The sequence below is a fragment of the Aulostomus chinensis genome, chromosome 8 (assembly GCF_037954235.1).
Source record: "Aulostomus chinensis isolate RoL2024-O1b breed Wild chromosome 8, RoL_Achi_v1.0, whole genome shotgun sequence".
Classification (NCBI taxonomy): domain Eukaryota; kingdom Metazoa; phylum Chordata; class Actinopteri; order Syngnathiformes; family Aulostomidae; genus Aulostomus; species Aulostomus chinensis.
The window spans coordinates 24,323,429-24,346,053 of NC_141327.1; the positions used below are offsets into that span (position 1 = coordinate 24,323,429).

At 43.5% G+C, this 22,625-nt stretch overlaps 1 protein-coding gene across 1 annotated transcript in view; it reads left to right on the forward strand.

Annotated features, from left to right (window-relative positions):
• The first annotated feature begins 4,801 nt into the window (after positions 1-4,801).
• The window catches only part of tll1 (tolloid-like 1), a 47,304-nt gene continuing 29,480 nt past the window's right edge, over positions 4,802-22,625 (forward strand). Inside the window, exons 1-3 of the mRNA XM_086211838.1 lie at positions 4,802-4,964; positions 6,578-7,039; positions 22,357-22,479. Coding sequence (XP_086067964.1) covers positions 6,859-7,039; positions 22,357-22,479 — 304 coding nt within the window. The 5' untranslated portion in view covers positions 4,802-4,964; positions 6,578-6,858. The remainder of the gene's footprint in view (positions 4,965-6,577; positions 7,040-22,356; positions 22,480-22,625) is intronic.

Sequence of the window (22,625 nt, forward strand, 5' to 3'; positions counted from 1 at the left end):
TTTAAAGAGGCGACACGAGCACATCGTCCTGTGAAATTTCCCCTCACTACACCCTGAAGTAACATAAACATCAAATCATGATTAATGATTCACGAGACTCCCAGAATTTTCCGGCTGAAGACCTTCTGGCACTAACACAACCTTCAGACTGTGGATTTACCAAATGTGCCCATTTCACTCCACACTGGCCGCATTTAAAGCAGCTTTGATCCTTTCTAGTCAATTAGTGTCCAAAGCCGATCGCACCAAGTGTATTAACAGCGAGTCGAACATAACTCCATCTGCATCACATCATTCGTTACTCACAGCTACTTAGCCGAATGTATCATTTTACTTCAGGGGAGACAAAAATTGCTGACAGGATTCTGTAGTTACAGCTGTAGTTTGTCTCATTCAGCTTCTGTTCAGACAGATTTAAAAAGAGCTTATTTGTTTCTGAAGATAAAAACAGTACCAATAACTACCATGGAAATAGCAGTCGACCCTTCACTCACTTTAAATCTGGCTGTGTTCTGATAGGCCGATGAGCGAATGAATAACGAGGTATGAAAATTGATGTTATCATATCGACCAGGTTTGATTTCTACCACGTTATTAGAAAACAACACAGTTTACTTCAAAATTTCATGTCTGTCGGGACTGAACGTTCTGTGGAACTTTGATAAAAAAGTTTGTCGACAAAAATACAAACAAACAACTTTTCATTCCTTCAATGTTCTGATCTTTTCCTTCGTATCTTCACACACTTTTGTGGAGTGGAGTGCTACTGGACACAGCTGTCCCTCTGACCTACATCACGAAACAATCATGTTTACCATCAGGACATTATACGACTAAATATTAGTATAAACTAGGAAAAAATGCTCATTCAGCCTCCCTTCTGCCGGTATTCTTTTATCTGTTTTCCATCTCTGTCTCCTTGCAGCTGCATCATCTTCTCACTCCAACATGCATCCTGCCATCATTCTTCTTCTCCCCTGTGGATAAATTCTGGTGGCACGGGGACAAAAACGATCCCCGTCATTGTTCCCAAGCCGGCTCGTAAACGTCAGCCGGCACATGCACGTCCACATGGTCACACCTACATGTGCGAAAACCCACGACAGGCGGGGAAGGAGAGGTGAAGGTGGAGTATCTGAGTTGCAAGAGGTGCAGAGAAGAGGAAATAAGAACACGAGAGCGAGAGAATGGCACGCACAGTTTGCCATTTAAACGGAGGATATCCTCTCTGTACCTCGTCTTCCCTCCGCTCGCTCTGTTTACACAAGAAGAAACCACTTCGTAGCTCTTATCTAAGTGTAACACAAAGAAACAACTGGTCTGAACTTTGCTTCAGAAATCTTAAAGAATATTCCTTAAAATGTACATTTGTTACCTCAGAAGTGGGAAGTGAACCTGCTCCAGTTCTGCAGGGGTTCAGCTCCTCGGGTAGCAGGAGTTCCTTTGAGTTGGGCAGCTGAGTTTGGCTACGGAAAAAAGACTGAAACAATCTGGAAGCATCATGATGTCCATATGTTCACTGGGATTTAAATAATCATCACTTTGTCAGTATTTCTCAACGTCCGCCAAAGCTTGGTGCTTTGATATTTCAAACATCATTTTTCCTAAAGCTTGCCTAAAAAATGTTGACGTAGACTTGATCCGAATCAAATGAAAACCTGCTCCGTCCAGTATTTGTATGTCAAGTATTAATCACACATGACATGAGTTACATGGAGTGATGACACAACAGAAAATGATCACCTTACTGTCTTGTGACTTTTCCTTCGTTGTTTCTCGGATGTGCTCTTTCAACTTTTCTGCCGTCATCATTCAAGCTTGCGCGGTGCAGAAGAAACTCAGCATGTGAACTCAACACGGCAACAAATGTATGAAATTAAAAAGAAGCCTGCAATCATGCTGGGGCGTGTAGAGAAAGAGCCCGACCCAAAAAAAAAAAAAAAAAAAGGCAAAAGGTGACAACAAGACATTTGCGGTGGAGAAGAGTGATGAAGCTCGGATGTTAGTTCAGAAAATCTCAATACAGTTTTAATTCATGAGTTTTATTGACGCCAAACAAACAAACTTACTTCCTTTTAAAGCACTGGGTGTTAAAACATGCGCCTGCAAGTGCAGAACAGTCCTTGTCTTGTCCTGTACTCACTGAGGAAGGCTGCCGTAACTGCTATTAATCATCAGAGCAAAAGCTAAAAACTTTTAAACCACCTCCACCGAAAAGGCAGATTTTGGGGTGGTGTGTGTTAAAGAAGTAGAGTGTAAGCTCAGTGGAGTTCGCCACTGGTGCGTAGATTGATGGGGAAGTGTGTTTGAGCAAAGCAAAGCTAATAATAGAGCTCCAATAGCTGCCGACCACAGCACTTGGGGGAGTCTCCAGGGGATGCTGCTTACTTTGAGGGTTTCTCCAGGTGTGTGTGTGTGTGTGTGTGTGTGTGTGTGTGTGTGTGTGTGTGTCTGGGCGTAGAATGCTGGCGAGGTACTTTCACAGAGTCCGAGACGCACTGATCGATAACTGCTTTAATCGGTGACACAAATACCTGCACACAGCATTAATCTCAATATTAGCTCCTATTTAAGAGGGAAGCATTTTGCTGAATCGGTTGGCTGGATGGTAACCAGACAGAACTACGGTAAGTGGTTGGAGAGGCCCAAACGCCACTCAAGGCCTTACCCAGAGTTAATTAACAGCACAAACTGACAGAAACAATTGCAGAAGTTTGGACTCGGGAAAACTTTTGCTCGTAAAACAGCGACATAACCAGAGAGAACAAATCAGACATAGCGCCACAGAAGCACTAAGACGCGTAAAATTAATCTTAAAATTTGTAACAAACTATAAATCAAATTAAATCTGATACTTTCTGTGGAGGTTGGATGCAGCATATTTCTGGAACAGCTTCATTAACCGGGTATGGATGGAAAACTTGATTCATTTCAGTACTGGGAATCAACGTTTGATTCCTGAATCGATACGTGGAGACCAGAATGAAGCTGTCGTGTTCACTCGATTGCCTCATGTCGCTCTCTGCTTGTTACGCGTGGTGGTTTTTTTTTTGTTTTGTTTTTTTGCACAAGTAACAGCAAACCGTTCGGCTCACTTCAAAAATTATACATTCAAGTCTCATTTACATTTATACGGGGTCATCTTTTGCAAGGATAACTTCCAAGTTCATCAGTAAAGGATGTTCTGTTCTTTCTGGCCTGGCGTCACATCCACATAAATCATCTCTAGATATGCAGATTCAACTTTCTTCAATTCGTTTGGATTGAATAGAAAACCCCCACTGCGGTGCGAAACGTGCCCGTCACAGTGACCTTTGACCACCAACATCTCTGAGTCCCAGTGGGATGTTTCAGGCCAAATATGGAGGAAATTCTCTTAAGACGTTCCTGATATATTGTGTTAAATTGAGGTGATGGTGACCTCGACCTTTGACCACAAAAGACTTTTCAAGTCATCCTGGAGTCCCAGGGAACTATGCCCAATAATGGGATATCTCTGGAATTCCTGGGGGGGGGGGGGGGGGGGGGGGGGATTTCATCAAATTTGGTACAAACACTCACTGGGATCATAGGATGATCAGAAAATGTGTTGGAGTTCAAAGGTCAAAGTCAGCGTCACCCAACATGAATGTGATATTTCAGAAAAACTTGCGGGAATTTCTTCAGTACAAATATCCACTGGGACTCAAGGATGAACTGCGCAGATGTTGGTGGTCAAAGGTCACTGCGACTCTCAAAATGTGACACTGCTGGTTTGAGTTTACGTATGTTTGGTACTTCTGAGTCCCAAACATACGTAAATGTTGTTAAAGCAGGAAAAATAACCAAAAGAGCGATGCATTTACTGACAGGTTTTTGTCACTAAACACACTTTGTGAAAAAACTCAAAACAAGAAATTTCCACACAGATACAGTTTGCACCCTGGTTCTTTCCCCCCAGGTAACTATACTACAACTACAACTACTCTCTCTGTCTTTTGTTGTTTTTTTTTCTTGCCTTTTTTTTTCTTGCATTTTCACAACATCTAACAAATCAAGGCGTTGGCCACAAAACTGTCGATAAACTTTCTTGCTGATCTTTTCTCCGGAGTGCAATCATGATGAAACTTTAAAAAAAAAAAAAAAAAAGAAATATTTTCTGATCAATTCAATATAAAAACTCCCAGATGTTTAGGAGGAAACAAATTTCAACCACATGAGAAATGGCGATGCTTTCTCTTTTCTTTTCCAAGGGTCAAAATACCGCTTGGCAGAAAAGTTGGTTTTGCTCTGAAGTTTGAGCTTCTCTGTGAAGTTGGGTGCAGTTTTCTCATTGCTCTGTGTACATTAGAGCTAAATCTGGAATAGGCATGAAGGAACCAGCAAGCACATCTGAGGATTCTGCATTTCTGAAGGAACTTTTTTTTACTTCAGGAAAACAAACAAACAAACAAACAGTGGAGTCACGTCTATATCCTACAACCTGCATGGAGGGGAACTGTCACCAATGCTGTCAAAAAAACCCAGGGGTATTGATGTGGATCAAATATTTTCCGTGTGTGTGTGTGTGTGTGCGTGTGTGCGGGCGTGCACTGCTGCCTCCAGGGGATTTGTGGCCATGCCTCGGGGCGTGTATGGTGGACAGCTTGCGGCTGGATTGATAGAGTGACGTCAGCGCGCCGCTACCTCTCCCCGGGGGCAGGATTAGTCGCGAGCAGCAGTAAAGAGAGAGAGCGAGAGGGAGGGGGGAGAGAGAGAGACAGACAGAGAGAGAGAGAGAGAGAGAGAGAGAGAGAGAGAGAGAGCGCTCCGATAATCTCCCGGTTGTAAATTGGGGGAGAAGGTGACGTTTGGAACCGCTGGTACAAAGCGATACCGAGAGCCCCAAATGAGACCCCTGAGAGGGTTCGCTGCATTTGAAGCGTGATGGGTCGAGTCGTGACGCCGCAGCAAACCGCCGCGCGCCCGGCAGGTAAAGGCAGCAGGTAAGCTGGAGACGCGGGGTGAACTCGTCTCAGGAGGATTTACCTTGGCAGGTATACACAGGCTGCACCGGCTCGTCTCTCAACAACTGCTGCGGTTTTATTTTTACTGCTTGCGTCTGCCGTGTGTGTGTGTGTGCGTGTGTGTGTGTGTGTGTGTGTGTGTGTGTGTGTGTGTGTGTGTGTGTGTGGTGAGATTATCGGCGGTTGTTTACAACTTCGCTGTCAAAATTAAGAAAAATGCTCAAGTGTTTAAACCAAATACAGATGTTGTATCCTTGCAGGCTTTTTAAATTTATTATTTTCCTTTTTAATATTCAGCGGTTTCACACACGCTCACACACACTCACACACACACAGAGTGGAAGTTCCCTCGCCGAGGATGAACCCTGGTGAACTCACTTCATCTGACTGACCTTTATGACAGATTAGAGGAGACATCATAGGTGAATGACAGGGGGGTGCAGACCTACGATAGTCTCCCTCTGTATGTCTGCTTATGAGTGGGAAAGAAAATAAACTCAGTTTTCACAAGTTTGACAAATTCACAGACAACAGCAACAACAACGACAACAACAACAACAACAACAACAACAACAACAACAACAACAACAACGATCAGTCATAAAGACGCAGCTTCAGTAGCTGACTGCTCATCTTCTGTCGGGACACATGTTGCAGTGTTCCGCCCCTCACCGCCATCGTTTTTAGACGTTATTCCGTGTATCGATTTGCACCGGCGGTTTTAAAACACTGCGCTTGTGCTAATCATTCATCTGTAGCCGCCGGATCAATGGCGTTAAGCATGCTGAGTCTTAACAAGCTCCTCTTTTCTTTTCTTTTTTTCTTCTTCCTTGTTTTGGTTTTGTTTACGCACTAAAAACAAAAATTAAGTTCCTTTAAAAAATAACCAAACTACACTGTGACTTTTAACTTCTTTCTGTTTTGTCCTTCAAGGACTGAGGAGCTGAGATGAGAACCAGTGGGTTACGAGCTGACTTGTGACCATAAAAAAGGAAGGAGAAGGAGAGCATCCTTGGCGTTTATGGTTCGGCTGTCACCTACTTGGCACCTGCCTCTAAATAACCAGATAACGGCCATAATGCAGCAGGTCGAGCAGCTGATGGATCCTAAAGCCCACTGGCCGCCTTTCTAGCCTCGGTGTTACTTTTACCGCTACCGGTTTGTACTGTAACTTATGTTGTTGAGGACGGATCCGATACCCTGTAATATCAGTGCGCGCTAACACAAGCCACTGGTGTTTGCGTGCGCGCGGTTGGGAGTCTGGAGCCATATAAGCACACTGAACAGAGACAAAGGGAGATAAAAAAAGTTTTGGTTCTGTTGGTTCTGCACCACTTAGGTCGAATAGTGCAGGTATGTGTGTGTGTGGAGGCGGTGCACTGACTCGGGCTGAGAAAGACAGCACCACCGCCGGACACGAGAGTGAGTGAGAGAGAGAGAGAGAGAGAGAGAGAGAGAGAGAGAGAGAGAGAGAGAGAGAGCATGCGAGGCGGATGTTTCTGGAGTGAGACACTCCGCCGTGCGTCTTTGCGCTCAGGCTCATCCAGCCCGGATCCCCCGCTCACAGATTCTTTCTCCTCTTCGTCCAACAGCTGCCTCACTCTGGGAGTCACACTCGAAGATAACGGAGCTCCTCAGCGGACACTTTGTTGACTGGCACACGCCGGGACAGATTCCCCTCAGCGCGCTTTTACCATGGAGGGAAGCCGGTCAAGGTAACTCACTGCAGCCTCTGACCGCCGGAGAGGAGACCGTTCTTCACAATGACCCGTTAGATTCCTGCTGCCGATGCTTGCTCTGGACAGTGGATTGACCGTCTCCTAACACCGGAGGAGAAGAGCAGAGACAGTTCTTCCTTTATTTCAGTCTTCGGATGGACCGAGTTCCCTCGGCATTGGCCGCTAAGATGCACTGGATCACGCTGGTGCTTGCCGGCTTGACTTTCTGGGGCAAATTGACTATTTGTAACTGTTTCGACTACGAGGAGCCAGATTATGATTATTACGAGGAGGAGCGAGCGGAGACGATTGACTACAAGGACCCGTGCAAAGCCGGTGAGTCCTCACTTGCCTCTGGCGAGTTGAAATAGAAAAAAAAAATGATACTACATCGCACATCTGGTGGCAGCGTTTGCCTTCTTAACCGAGCCGGTTGGCTCTACGGTGGCACGTGCTGTGACTGTGACGGATGGCAGCGCGTGAGCGTGTGTGCGCATCTGGTCCAGATGCGGTTCTCCCGACTCTCGACCCTCCGCGTGTGTGCCGCGCTGCCACTCGTCACGGTTCATCACGCCTCACCTGTGGGTGCTGATGTCTGGTCCCGACTAGACGAGGGTGCACGTGCGGAGTGTGCGTGACGTGCACGCTGAGCGTGCGTGTGGGTCACAGATGTTAAATCAACCATCAACAAAGATGAGAAACAGCTGGAGTCTTCCAAAACATGTGGACACACACACTCACACTCACACACACACACACACACACACACACACACACACACACACACACACACACACAGAGAGCAAACGTGGTTACATTGTTGTTCCACAGCAGTTCCCAGTCTGTCATTAAATACCTAACAAAAATTTTATCGCGCTGTTTGTGTGTATACGTGTGTGTGCGTGTATGTGAGTGAGTGTGTGTGCTTGTATGTGCGACCGTGTGAGTGTGTTCGTGTGCGTGCGTATGTGTGTGTTTGTGTGTGCGTGTGTGTCTCAGGTATTCCTCATGTAGTGGGGACCAGAAAAGAAAACCACAATGTCTTGACTGCCTCCCCTTTGAGGATAAAATGTCCCCAGGATGTTTAAAAAAAAAAAAATTAGTATGAAAACCTATGAAATGATGGATAAATGACTGATTACTGTTCAGCTTTTTATCTATTTAATATCCATAAAATATCCATTTTTTTACATCATAAAACAATGATGCTTTTCCTCCTACTTTTATGTCAAATGGGGACTCGTTTAATGTGTCACTAAGGTAACCACATGCAAATAACTTGCCTTTTTGGCAAACCCACTCTTGAGGGAATCATCCAGATGCAAGGGGTGGAGCAGGTGGGGTTGTGCCGAATGGTCACTTGATTTAAAATGACCTTTCCCCAAGTATCCGATGGCGCAAAAGAGCTATTCACCGCAGCTCATCTTTACTCATTTATTCTGGGGTTTTCCCTTCGTTTGTCAACTGTCTGTGGGAGTCGCATGTGGTGTCTTTGTTGTGCTCCACCTAACAACACACCACAAAGCCTCACTTAAGATTTCACAGTGCCTGCATTAAACAACACTGTCAATGTCATTTTTGTACTCACTGGGTTCCATCTATGCACTTTGGGCATCGTTGCCTATAAGTTCTGTGGTTTCTTCGTGTTTCCGATCATATGATCCTTTCTTACCTTTGAATGATTTGAGGATTCGGGAGAAACTTTATTGCTAACACATTTACAAACTTAACTGAACAAAGGTCAGCATAACAATTCTAGGTGACACTTACCTGCTGCACACACGTGTAGAGAGAGTATAGGTTGGTGTAGAGAGAGTATAGGTTGAAGTACTACACGCGTCCGCAGCTGTCCGTGGCTGCATTTATGCCGTGTCAGTATAATTGAGGCTTTACTATACGCCCAGACGTCCATGTTACCCACTGACTTTGCTTACAACCTAGCGAGGCTGTTTTGACTTTGATGGGGATCCAACCCAACTGTCACTCACAGTGGGCGTAAGAAAAATTGTGGAAGTTCAAAATTTATTGCCTGATGCGTGAGGCGCTCTGAGTTTAGGCACAGCCTGGGGAGTTAAACACTGTGTTTTTAAATGAAATTATCCACACTGAAAATTAAACATCCGAGAGTTTCTCTTTAATCTCACACTGTTCACATGCTTGTGTCTATCTGCTCTAAAAAAACAAAAAAATAACTCATTTAGGATCACAATCATCACTTTTTTGTCACGTAATGCAGCCAAGCTCAAACCTGGTGAAGGTCAGCATCTTTCTGAGAAGCAGGTGGAAGAAACTGAACTCCTCTCCTCTCCTCTCCCCTCCTCTCCTCTCCTCTCCTCTCCTCTCCTCTCCTCTCCTCTCCTCTCCTCTCCTCCATGTTTGTGTGTGTGTGTGTGTGTGTGTGTGTGTGTGTGTGTGTAAGTTTAATGGCATTTAATGCTCTAATGCTGCGTGTGATGGCATGTCGGGCTGATAAGAGCTCCACCCAGAACACTGAGCGTCCACATGCTGACCGACACACATTCCACACATACCAAAAAAAAACCTGACAACCCTGGCCACTGTGTGTGTGTGTGTGTGTGTGTGTGTGTGTGTGTGTGTGTGTGTACATGTTCATATTACACTGATCTCTGTGTGGGTGATTTTATGTTGATCCTGCAATCCCATGACTCTGTGGTTTGTAGTTATGCTAAGAACTTACCGTGTGTGTGTTTGGACGGAAGCCCGGGCAGGTTACAGCGAGACGGTCAGTCTACATGTGTTTGAGTAACCTGGTGACTCTTGTGGGTTAAAGTATCTGAGTGAGAAAACACAGGCGATGTTTTATTTGATGGAAATATCAGTGTACATAAAGGATGTATTTATATCCACATGCTTACATTTCTTGCAGATGAAGCATACCCAGTTTTCCAGCGCTCTCCATAATTACCTTCATCGTTGTAATGTAATCAGTTCTGTTTGTCTGTCTGTTCAAAATCAGAAAGCACTCATAGCCTGTACCTCTGCCAAGATGAACTTTTGGCCCCTGGCTCACTGGTGCTCAGGTCCAAATTAAAGCTGCAAGCCTTGATGAGAAGGCTCTTGTACCCCTGCGTACACCGGAGTGAGCTGCTGCTCTGTGGAACGAGAGGGAGGTGAAACCTGATAATATTTGGATTTTGCAAGGAGAAACAGTCTAAATTTGTACATTTGTCCCTTCATGTATCCACACAGTGGCGCTAGAGAACATTTTTAGATGTATTTTTTTTGTAATATGTTGCTGTATATCACACGAAGACGCCATCGTGTGATTTTGATGTAATTCGAATGATGCTATGACAGGCTTTCTCCCACTAGGAGGCGCTATGACATTGACAGCTTGAAAATGTCTTCAGGCTGAGATTTTCATCAAATGTGAGAATTTTAGAAAAGATGTGACCTTGTAGTGTCCTGTTATAACAGTTTCATGTCTTAAATATGGCATCGTAGAACCTTTTAACAGAAACTTTAGTCTTCACACTAAACTGTCACCAAGTTCTTAAGGGGTTTCTGACCAAATTCCAGGAATGGGCCTCCCAACTCGTTCACTGGCCACGACTCCGCTACGGAAGATGTACAAACCTTCGGGCAGTATTACTTCTATAGAAGTGAAGGATCTGGATATTGGTACAAGTGTACGAGAAGTAAAGGCTGGAATACGTCGATGATTTTAACCTGCTTCTGGTCCAGTTTTTGCACCAAAGGCCTCTGCTTGAACTTCGACTTCATTGGGGGTTGTTCGGGGTGCAGCGTACAGGGAGACACAAGGTGTGATCACGGACTGATCAACTGCTCCCGATCCGCTGGCTGACTGGTTAAATTTCAGACATCAGAAATTTGATCGACTGACTTACATTTCCACAGTGGAGGCACAACCCTATTTTCATAACTTGATTGTACTCTTCTTATGATGACACTTGAGTGCTACGGCGATACGTCTCATTATCTGAGGCAAGTTGGTCACTGTGGCAACGGCATGCTCTCCTGTTTGATGTGTCTTCCCCCTCCTATCTCGACAGACATCTTCAACAGCCTTAAGACAAAGGAGCAGCAGGGCTGCCGGGTCTTTGTCTCGATCACGTACAGGTGCCCTTTGAAATTTTCAGCAACCTCCTCTTAAACAACACCTCATTCAACTTCAACAAATTCTTTTTTTTCAAGGTGTAAAACAACTTCCTTTAAGCTTTCAAACAAAGATTTATTGATAATTGTCATCCCGCAGGTGCCCACCGCTGCACTGTGTGGGTCGAGTCTTGATCATGCTGGCCACACAGAGAGAGCGAAATAATTTTGACTACCAATTTCTGACTGCTACTACTTGGAATTAAACACTCACATTCCTAAAATCGTACAGTCAGTCGTTTTATGAGATGCAAGGACAACATTGTAAGAATTGAGAAAAATCATGCTTGAGGTATTTTTTGATAACCTGGTACATATTCAACAATAAGATAGTAAGAGTGAAATACTTAGAAATTGATCACCAAGTACCTAGCGGTATTCCTAATTGGAATTCCAATAATTGATCAATTGGAAATAATTTCAGCATAGTTATTGAAAAATGAATGTGATTGTCACTTGCACCAATAGAACCCCATCTCATCATTTAAAGCTTTCATGTGAGTCTTGTAAGAGGTGGAAGTGCGGCTCATTCCAAGCTCTGACCCTGTGGCATCGTCTGAGTGGTTGGTATTCCGCCTCCTGTTTTTGCTGGGAAAACACAAGCGGAATATTTGGCTGTCTGCTTATCTCCTCCGAGTCCGCACTGGTAGACAGGAGAACACACACTTCCAGGCTTTTGTGAAGTGATTTCCCTACACGAGCACACAAATGCACTTATACACACACTCCACACACACACATACACACGCAGCGCTCCCTCCATTCACCAGCGCTTATCTCTTCCTGGTTGTCTGCATCCTGCTACTCAGCTGGAGATGACACACACTTGGGCATACACACACACACACACACACACACACACACACACACACGCACACATGCACACGCTCCTACGCTCACTCAAGAGTCATTCATGCTTCCTTTCAAATCACTGTTCTTATAAAATGCTCACACACACACACACACACAGAGTGAAAGCTAAACAAACCTCAGTGTCCGAGTGAGGCTGCGGGTCGTTTCTTCAGGAGTCACCCAGGAGACCGGGTGCGTGCTCTCCCCTTTAAATACAATCGTGGTGAACAGAAAGAGCATGGAACAATACCTGCCGTATGACACTGACACTGAGTGCAAACACAGTACGGGACCTACAATAACACTGCATCAAAGAGAGAGAGTTTCTGCACAGTGTTGGCAGCAGTTGGATCAAAAATGTGTTTTAAATTTTATAATGTCAGTGACAGTTTAAACTGATAGTAGTGGTTTGCTCTGGTCATCGTGTACACGTCCCTTTTTTTAGAAACAAAAACAAATATGTTGCATGACTGCAATAAATTTTCCCTAACTGCTGGAACAAGAAATGCATGTTTTCCATCTCCACATGGGGATCGGAGGGAAGGGTCAGGGAAAAAGTAACGATTCAGTAATGATTCAGTGTAAAATGGGTACAAAACATAAAATGGATAATTACATCATAGTTTCCAGTTTCTTGAAGCAAGACCTTCTAGGGATCTCCACCCTGCTGCCCACAATGATGGTGATGGTTAGATGTCCGTCCAGAATGGGGGTGCCAGTGACGGGATCAGTGAGTCAGGAGAGAGTATGTCTATACGGGAGGGTGGTTGCTTCAAAAGCTGATAAGATAAAAGCAGTTTTAAGTGCAAATCAACTGTGATAGCTAAAAGGAGTTAAAGGGTATTTTTCAACCCAGCCAGGGACGGAAATTCTTTGAACTGAAGAGAGAGAAACAAAAGACGTGTAACTCCAGGGCGCGGTGTAATGCTATCAGGCAATTACTAGTGTCAAAGTCCGTCTGCTACAAGTGCTTGTTTTTATCACTGATTTTCCTTGGATTGTTTTTTTTTTTTTAATCAGTGTCTGACTACATCATTTAAATGATCCTGAGTTTAAGTTTCACTTTCATTTTCTGTACCCATGTTGTAGGGAGGGATATATTATGACAGGTTTACAGCAGAAATCACAATGAAACCTGTAACACTGATGTCATCTCAGTGGATTTGTGCCATGCTTATATGGTTAGTTGCAGTCAAACACTTTCTTTGAGCGTGCACAAAGAAACCTTGAGCACATCTGAGCTGCAAACATCTTTCTTTCTTGACTCCTCGTTCGCAAAGTTGGATCTTAGATTTTGTGAAGAGCTCAACACTGAACACTAAGTCGTGTCTTTGCTCCGACCAGATGCCAGAATAGAATTTTCAAACCTAAATTATGCAATAAGTCTACGTGTTTGACAAAAGCAAAGGCACTAATGTGAGGATGTGTCCATGTATATCAAGAAAGTCCACATGAGGAGGAGGCAGGTTGCGGTAGTGGATGGGACCTATAAGCAGACCTTTACAGTGGCAGATGGCGTTTCAGATCTTGTTCTAGTTTTGAGTTTTATGTGTCCTGGTTGCAATTGTGAGTTTCACAACTTTAATCCATGCCACGATCCTTAACCGGCTCTATTGTTCTAGCTGTGTTTAATATGCCTAGTTAACATGCTTGTGTTTTTGGTTAGCACCATTTGCGCAATGAATTTTATAGTCAATAAAAACAAAATCCTAAATCAAAAAGTAGTAGTATTTCTACACTGTAGACTTAATAAGGGTTTCACCTGTGTAACCTGTGTTTTAGTCTTTTCTATAAATTGAATGAAGCTCTCTGTCAGTGTGTTATACGTGTGTGCTCACCCTGTCGTGACAGTGAGCTGCAGCTACTGTTCACCCCTTCCCCCATTCCTCAGTAGGAAGGAAACTAGAGCAATGTGTGTATGTTGTGTGTTTGACACTGTGGCGCATGTGTGTGTGTGTGTGTGTGTGAGTGAAAGAACGAGCGGTCTCACTCATATTGTATTAAACAGGATTTTCCCGAGCAGAGTGCTCCTGCCACTGAGCTTCCGAAGTCTTCCTCAGGATTCCCGCCTCAGCACAAACTCTCCGTCAGTGCTGAGAACCCACTGTTTGTTTTGGAAGTGTCATTGTTCCGGAGCAGGAGAAGGCATGAGTCAGCACCACTGTCACTCCACCCACCTGCCACACATTGCTCAATTATTAAATGTCTGGGTGCTTTTATGTCACCCAGCGTTTCCTGATGGTAGCCTATTTATAGAAGCGAAAACATCATTATTGGCTGTGGAAAAGTCACCTTCTCCTTACGGCCGCTTTCTTTTTAATTCCTTTATTGTGTTTCATGCAAACACACTTTGCAGATACAGCTGACACACAAATATGTCAACATGCCTCTTAATGCCAATAGACTCTCAACACACATTAAAGAGTACATTTATCTTGTTAAATTAATTACATTTAAAAACCTGTTTGTAAGCTTCTCTTGTGTCAAAGGTTTGCATGCTAGCGTGAGAGACGAGGACACTCTCGACTTATTGTGGCCCATCACAATGTCTGACCAAACCCGAACCTAGAGGTGAGGATGCTCACTGTCACAGTGATGTTCTGTCTTTTGTCATATAACATTATAATTATACAAATTATAACAGCGGAACACTTCAACGTTTTGTTGTTGTTGTTGTTTTAGCAGGACACTTGTCTGATGCGGAAGTGGTCGTTCCTTCTATCGACAGTTTGCGTTTCAGCTCTAAGATTGTTGGGACTGGGAATGTTTTGGAAGTTTGTTTTATGGGAGTGTATCTTTTTTTTTTTCAGTAAGTTGCATTTGGACTTGAATAGTTTGGGAGACAAATGTGAGTTCAGATGTTCGTGGGACTGGAATCAGGTTGGCAACCCTGAGTCACAGAATTTAGTGATAGTCTGTTTTTCTGTTAACACTGTTCATGCTGGTGCAGTCTAGAAGTACTGCATCACGGTAGTATGCCTATGTGTACCTCTGACCTTTGACCACCAAAACCTTCCCAGTGGACATTTAAACCAAATATGAAGCCATTCTTCTAAGACATTCAGGAGATACTGGATTAAAAAGAAGTGGTCAGACAGACTGACGGACTTCACGCCACAGGAGTTTCATGTTGAGCTGAGTTCTCTTGACTCCTGGCGATCTTGTGCACCTAAACTTGCTGCGATACTTGTAGTGAAAACACAGCTGAAGACGGCGATATATTCCAAAGTGTAAGGATGAACAGTGGTGGCATGCAGGTTAGCAGCTTGGATGAACTGGTGTCTCCACACTGCCTCTAGGTGAGAGTGTGAAAGGTTGTCTTTATGTGTCGGTGTGCCCTCTGGTGCACCTCGCCTCTCGCCTGATGTCAGCAAACACAAACACACTCATGTTTGCATGGATACAGTAGTTTGACTTGGGAAGGGATGAGACAGCCTGAGTGTTATCCTTTTGATTGGGTTTGTTTATGATGACTTTTTAGCCGCGTTCATGCATAAGGAAACATATCTTAGACTGTAAATGAACACACAATCTTCCGGCGGTATGTGTTTGTGTGGTGGTGTGTAATTGGGTCTGTGTCAGTGTCTGGGACTGTGTTTAAATATACATGATTAGTGTGTATTTGTGCTTGTTTTAGGGTTTGTGCCTGACACTCTATCCTTAACTCTCCAGACGAACACTAAACACCTGTTGAAGAAATAGGTCAAAGTGGTGATTTGAAATGTTTTTCTTCGGTTACACACACCAACAGTCCGCTCTTGTGCCCTCGCTGACTGATGTTGAGGTTGTCTATCACAAACATGCTTACAGGAGGGTGGGGGTGTGAATTTTTAAAACCTGGACCAAGCATTCGCATTTTTTTCCTCCCCTGAAAACACATTTTTGACTCATGACATTAACAGCAGCCTGTCCTCACATTCCAACACCTCACAGCAAAAAATACCACATCATAATTTAATCTTAGATATTTGTAAAGACAATAATCTCCCCTCTAAAATGCCTGAAAGTGATATTTTGTTCCATAATAAACAACAGAGACTGGGTTCATCTTAGTTTGCAAAGCAGCAATGGACAGCCAAAGGAATGACATCCCTCCGCATGTCATCATGTAGCATAAACCAGCCTAGTAGACCCAAAAATACTACCTGCCCTGGACGTTGCAGTGCCTCAAGTCCAACAGGGAGAGAAAGTGAAATGGAATGTTCCAGATTGAAGTTTTAAGCAAATCTTTTGATATACAGAATGATGGGAACGATGGTGCATCGGAACATTGTCGGCTAAATTGTAGCGGCTTGGCAGAAGAGGCGAGTCAACCGATGCGTCAAGGAGACGTAACCAGTACAGACGTGCCTGATCAGGACAGAGACGCCTGAGCTGTCTCAAAGTTTTCAGTGGAGCTGAAAGCTGAAGAACATCTGAAATATGTCCAAGTAGTTTTTTTACTTTTACTAAAAGCTATTTATCATTTAGTTGTGGAGAATGATGAATGGAAGCAGTGCTAAATGAGTGATTGCGCGAAGTTACAGGCGGTGGATGGACATGTAGTGCACAAACTTTCATGCAGGAAAGTTTCCAAGAGTTTGTATTTTGGCACAGACATCCAGAAAGCATCCAACTTTTTATATTATCCACAAACTTAGATTGACTCCTGACCTTACCGAGTGTGGTAATTGCCTATCCTTAATCATAACTAGAATATTTTAACATAACCGTGATCTTTTGGAAATCTAACACCTCATTTCCACCTTTGAGACAACACTAGAGTATCTTGGGCTGTTCAAAGTTCAGAAATAACATTGTTCACTTTCATATTGGCACTTAATACAGCTTCTTAATTCATCCTCTATGTCAGACAATCCAACTTTGCTCTGATAAAATAACTTCCAGAAGACTGCCAGGGGCAACACCCTTTGCTTTTGAGCACTTTTCTAACTTTGCTTCACAAAACAAAACACAGGCTGAAAGTGATGCTGAACAACCTCCAAAAAGTGCTTGGAAAAAAGAGAGAGTCTGAGTGGATGATGGATGGAGCCTCCTCATACATCATGGACGTGCTGTGCGTAGAGCAGAAGAACACAAGACATTTTTGAAGCCAAAGCAGCACACAGGGATTACACTTACATATGTTTAACCCGTTATTAGAACGTTTAAAATTATATATATTACAGAAAATAAAAGGAAAAGCATGATAGATCCCCTCTAGCCATGAAATAGCTGTCTGGAAGGGGAACTATCTGGTGATAAAGTTGCATTGATAGTATGTTTCAAATTATTATCGTGGCTTTCTTCAGATTCTATCTCAACTCTCTCCCACAAAAAAAAACCCATGACCCACGACACAGAGCATTTCATGGTATTTTTTTTCACAGTAATGAAATAAATGGCAGTATGAAAAATAGCTTCATTCAATCCTCAGCATTGTGCAAAATAATACTGATCTAAAGGGTAACGTTTTTAACAACAGCAAAAAAGCATCCAGAAGAACTGTATTCATCCATATTCTGAAGCAAGAGCGCTGTGTGATGTATTGATAAGGGGCAACCAAACTTGTTGGTATTTATATATACTGTATTAATAGTGGACCCCAGTTGACTAGAGTCTCTGTTCACTGCAGCTGAGCATGTTTAACAGTTACCAGCGTACAGGATCGAGTGAATCATAGAAATCTGGGGTGGAGTATCGCCCTCAGCTGCATGGTCTGCTGCATTTATGGATGCACAGTTGTCGGGACTGCACTTTTACAACCTTATCTCCTCATCATGTCGGAAATCTGTCGGCCGGTGTTCTGCAGCACCTGCTTTGGCACACAAAGGGTTAATATGGATCAAGCAGCCTGCACAATGATTACTTTTGGAGAAAATCCTCAAACAGGGCAGAGATAATCTCTTTTTAATTTTATTGTACATTCACAGGCGCTGTTATATACAGTATAATAATATCACAAGTGGAACAGCACATGCACATTTGCGCACACATCCCAGCCCACCTACAGTGTGACCTTTTATTTGCTTAATGAGGAGCTTAGTGAGGTGTTTGTATTCGTGTGTGTGTGTGTGTGTGTGTGTGTGTTTGAGTTAGATACACCCCAGTGAGTCCAGCATGAGTGCATAACTCAGCAGTGCGTGATTCTTTACTGCAGTGTGCTCCATTGTCAGTAAAATGTCAGTAGCAACAGAAAAGATTAATATTTATAAGAAAAATAGGCGGAAAAGACCCCAAAAGGTAGTTTTTAGTTTGTGATTGATCGTAAATTCATCTAGCACAAGTGTGCACAAGTGTGCACATGGAAGCACTCTCATCTGGAGTTGCTCTCATCGTAGTTTGACCCAAACGATTAATGCTGTGGCTGCAAATGCAAAAGAAAAGTCACCAGTCAGTTCAGCGCTGATGTGTTTCACTGATAGAATTAAACAAAACGTGCTGCGTATTTCTTCACCTTGAACGTCATGTTTACTACCGTGTTTATGTTGCACCACTGAAGGCTCACCACGACATTTAGAACAACTAGTTTCTACAGTGGAGTTCAGGTGTCCAGCAGAGAATGAAGTCACACAGCGTCTGAGTGTTGTAGTGACAACCCAGTTGGGAGTGAACATACTGGCTAATGTTAGGTGCTAGCTATGACAGCTGGAACTTAAACGCTGAAAAGAATCTGGCAGCGGAATCTCACATTGTTTGGATCCACAAATGCGGATAATTTAATTCCACTGAGCTTCTCGTCAGGTCTGTACTTGGTTTTGGTGTCAGATGCTGGTCCACGCCTAGTGGCAGTGAATGTAAATGAATGAATGTTAATGAGGGACATTCTGTCTGAGAACTTTCTAGTTTATATGTAACATGCTTGTTGTTGGCTTACGTGTTCTTTCATGAACAAATCTAAAGTAGATTATTCAAAGACAAACTCCTTCTCACTATGAACAGCCCAGTGTGACTGGATTACACTAATCGCTGAGGATTTATTGTTGAAATATGTCTTTAATTTAAAGAGAGCTGTCTTAGCTTGAAACGATCTCATGAGCAAATTGGAATGGTACGATATTTTTCGTTTGAATGAGGATATAAAAATGTCATGATAATCATCACACCTTGATTTCAAGAGTTAATTTAGAAATGAAAAATCATGAAATCATGAAAAAGTGTTTTGTTTTTTTGTTTTTAGCATTTTTAAGTTTGTTTTATAATTCCATTATATTAAAACAATGTAATCATCAGTTTAGAAATTCTCATAAAACAAACTAGTGAACCGAGGCATCCCTTAAAGACTGTTTGGACTCTAACGCTATCCTTCGCTACAAATGTGCAGTTGCCCATTCTAAGGATCTATAAGTTTCAGTGGATGATGCATGACAACGAGCGCGGTTACATCAGTACCAGAACGACTGCTGTCGTGCGTCCGTTCCTCGTTTGTTATCAAGCTGCACAGTAAACTTTCAAAAAGATGACATCAGTCCCGGAGAACTTGATCAAACTACCATTATGGTGTGTGTGTGTGTGTGTGTGTGTGGGGGGGGGGGGGTTGCTGGATGCAAGTGAGTGAGGTCTGCCTCTCAGTTTGGTGCATTACCCCAATGTGTGTGTGTGTGTGTGTGTGTGTGTGACTGTAACTGTGTGTGTGTCGGTGTTGGAGTGTGTGTGTTTTTGCTGCAGTGCCCCTGCTGAAGGGCGAACAGTAAGGCCCTGGTCAGCATGATGTAGGTCTCCTGGGATGTCCTGGGGTTTTTGGATCAATACCTTTTCTCCTGCATCTCCCTTCCTCGCTGTCCTCACCCTCCTCATCAAGAGGCTTGACTTTGGGCTATTTATGGTATCTCTATGGATTTACATGACCACAACAATCAATGGGCCAAACTTACTATCACTGTACTCTCCTTGCTCTTCTAGCTCGGTGTCTTGTGCTTGTGTCAGCTTCTTTTCTCTGGAAAAACCCGAAGCCCTTGTAGTTTCTCTTGTTGTCCTGAAAAGCTACCAGGAGAGACAAAATCCAGGGGGAATATCATTTCTGATGCAGGTGAAGCGGCAGGAAGCTGCAGGAGAGGGGTTGTGGCTATCACGGCAAACCGTGTACGTGTATTCAGAGATGAGTGAAATAAAAACTGGCAGCCGTTCAACCTGTTTATCAAATTATCAACTGTTGACTTACAGACTGCAGCCATTTTCAAAGCTTTGAAATAAAAAAAAAGTACTGATTAGAGCAAGTACGCATTTCGTTTGCAGCATCTGTAAATATCTTGTGCCAATATCATCTTGACATAAAAGTATTGTGACCAAAGACACGCGTCTGCATAATTTTAATATCTGCAAACTGAGAAATCTTAACATCATTAGTTTCTGACATTTTGTTGGCTTTAAGTCCAGTGTTGGTTCTTAAACATCAACCCGACTTCTTATTTTTTCAACTGGAATTCAACATCTGTTCAGCGTTACAGTCCAACATCATTTCGATGTTAAATTAACGTCTGCTGCCATGAGGAAGTGACCAGAAACCTGTTTTGAAGATGAAATGAAGCAAAAAAAGGGCTCTCAACCTTCGATGACATGATCTGCTACATGCCATCAGCTTTATGTGCATAAATGTGATAAAACTACATGAATATATTACTGCAGCTCTGCCCTCTAGAGACTCGTATATATGTGACCAATATAGTACACACAGTACGCACTCCCACTTCTCATATGATTGCATGATCTGTAAACCGGCTATGGTCATTGTGCTTGTCTCCTCAGTGCAACAATGGCATTCTGACCCTTATTTCCTCTAGTGGCGATCCTGATTAGCTAAATGACAAGCTCCTTCTGTGCCATTGTTAATGTATTAGTGTCTCAAATCCCCACGGAGGGCCATAACTCCGCTCAGCTAATCATTTAGTGATGGTTATCATTCAGTTGTTCATTGTTAGAGGCTGGCAGATATACTGGAGGTAGAAAGAGAGGGGAAAGAAAACTGGGTGAGTAGGGGATGCCAGATGTGCCTCTGTCTGATGCTGGTTTTCATTTGTAGTGTTGTAATGCATGACAGTAATAGAAGATGGCATTTGGGGGGTGAAGGAGCACAACATCAGCAGATGAAGCGTGATTTGAGACTGTGGGATCGAGTGATGCAAGATTTAGAGAGGGTTTGTTATGTCCGCTGCAGGATTTTTGCATTGCTGAGCGTCGACTTCATCGTGTACCCTTTGAAATCAGAAACTCAGCGCTACTTCAAGTTGAAGATCAGCCTGGGATACCAGCATTTCAAGTCAAGTCCACTTTACATGTGGGTTTCAATGCCAAGCAAAATATTACAGATGATAAAACCAAAGTCATTCGAGTTAAATCTCACATGGCAGCCATCGATCTAAGGAGAGAACCATAAATGGAGCGGAGCAATAGTTCAGGGAGGATATCAGTCAAGTTCAGCTCACAATCCTGATACACCAGCTGTTCCAAACCAGCCTGATGCATTCAGTTGCCTGAGAAAAATGAAAAAAAAAAGTTTCCAAAGACGATACTTTTGTCTAGAATCAATGCATCTCATCAGCATTGTTGTCCAGCTTTTTTTGGGGGGGCATTTGAATTGTCATCAATCAGATCAGTTAGAAATGAGAACAAGTCCCGATCATTCAGGGTCTGTCTGCACCTGCTCCTTCCTGGGGGAGGGGTGGGATACAGCGTATATCCTGCAAGAGCCTCTTTGGTGTTGCATTTTTTCTTCTACCCAGGATTCTATGAGTTCTTTACTGATATGATGTCTCTGATAAAGGGACACCCACTCTTCATGTTTTGGAGGTCAGATTGTCACCCACAGATATTATTTTTTCATTTAACACGACTACCACAAATACGTAAAACACAGATTCTTGTTGTAATCTTCAACAGGATTCATGGTATTGCAGATTCACCCATGATGCAGATGATCTTTTTAGTGCAATGGCAACAGCGGTGAGAGCGCAGTGGACGGACACATTAACAGGAACATTTCAGTGGCCAGAATGTAAAGAAGGGGGATGTGAGGGAGGTGGGTTGTCCAAGCAGGCAGGGATGGAGGAGGGAGGGGGCAGCGATGGGAGTTCAGTCTCAAAAAGGCTTACACGTGGCCTGATATCAGACCTTTCTCAGACCACTACAGGATGGTGACTCTGGGAGAGCGGCACTGAGCTCTCTGGGTGTTCCGGCTGATATCCAGCATGTATTTTGAGTTTCAGACTGGTGATTGAATCGTAACTATGATGGCTCTGTACTGCGGTATGACAATATTGCTATAAAAAACAGAGTCAAGAACTGGAGTATTTGAAACACTTGAGAAACTTCTGGGTATGTGGCATCCTCCCTTCTGCCCCTGTGTACAAGTGCACCATGTACCCACCCTCCACTACCACTCATTCTGCAAAGCTAACTAGCCATCAACCAGTGTCTGTGGGTCTCAGCTCCTACTGCACACACAGAGGAGGGAAGGGTATCTATCTTCTTGTCTGGCTCCGGGGAAGATGCCAAATATGCATATTTTCCCAGAAAGTTGGCATCTTCCTTTTACATCTTGGTTTTGGATGCCGGATTGAAGCAAAAAAAAAAAAAATGCTCAACTGTGACAAACATGCACATTTTTCAGGAAGATGTCATGTCTGAAGATGAGTATTAAATCCGATGTCAGAGATGTTGATGGTGAATTTCTTTTTTCTTTCTTTCAGCCGCATTCTGGGGCGACATTGCTTTAGATGAAGAAGACCTACGTATGTTCCAGATTGACAGGACGATAGATCTGACACAGCACACACACATGCACACACACTCCCGGCAGGGCCACACGTCTGGTGAGTGAACTCAACATCTCACTCTCACTCCGTAATCATCATGTAACGCTCTCCTCTCGTGTTTCCTCTTGCACACTTTCCTTAGCCGCACAGCGAAGCAACTTGAAAAGGAAGGAAGTAGACTGGGGCCACCTGAGGATGTCAGC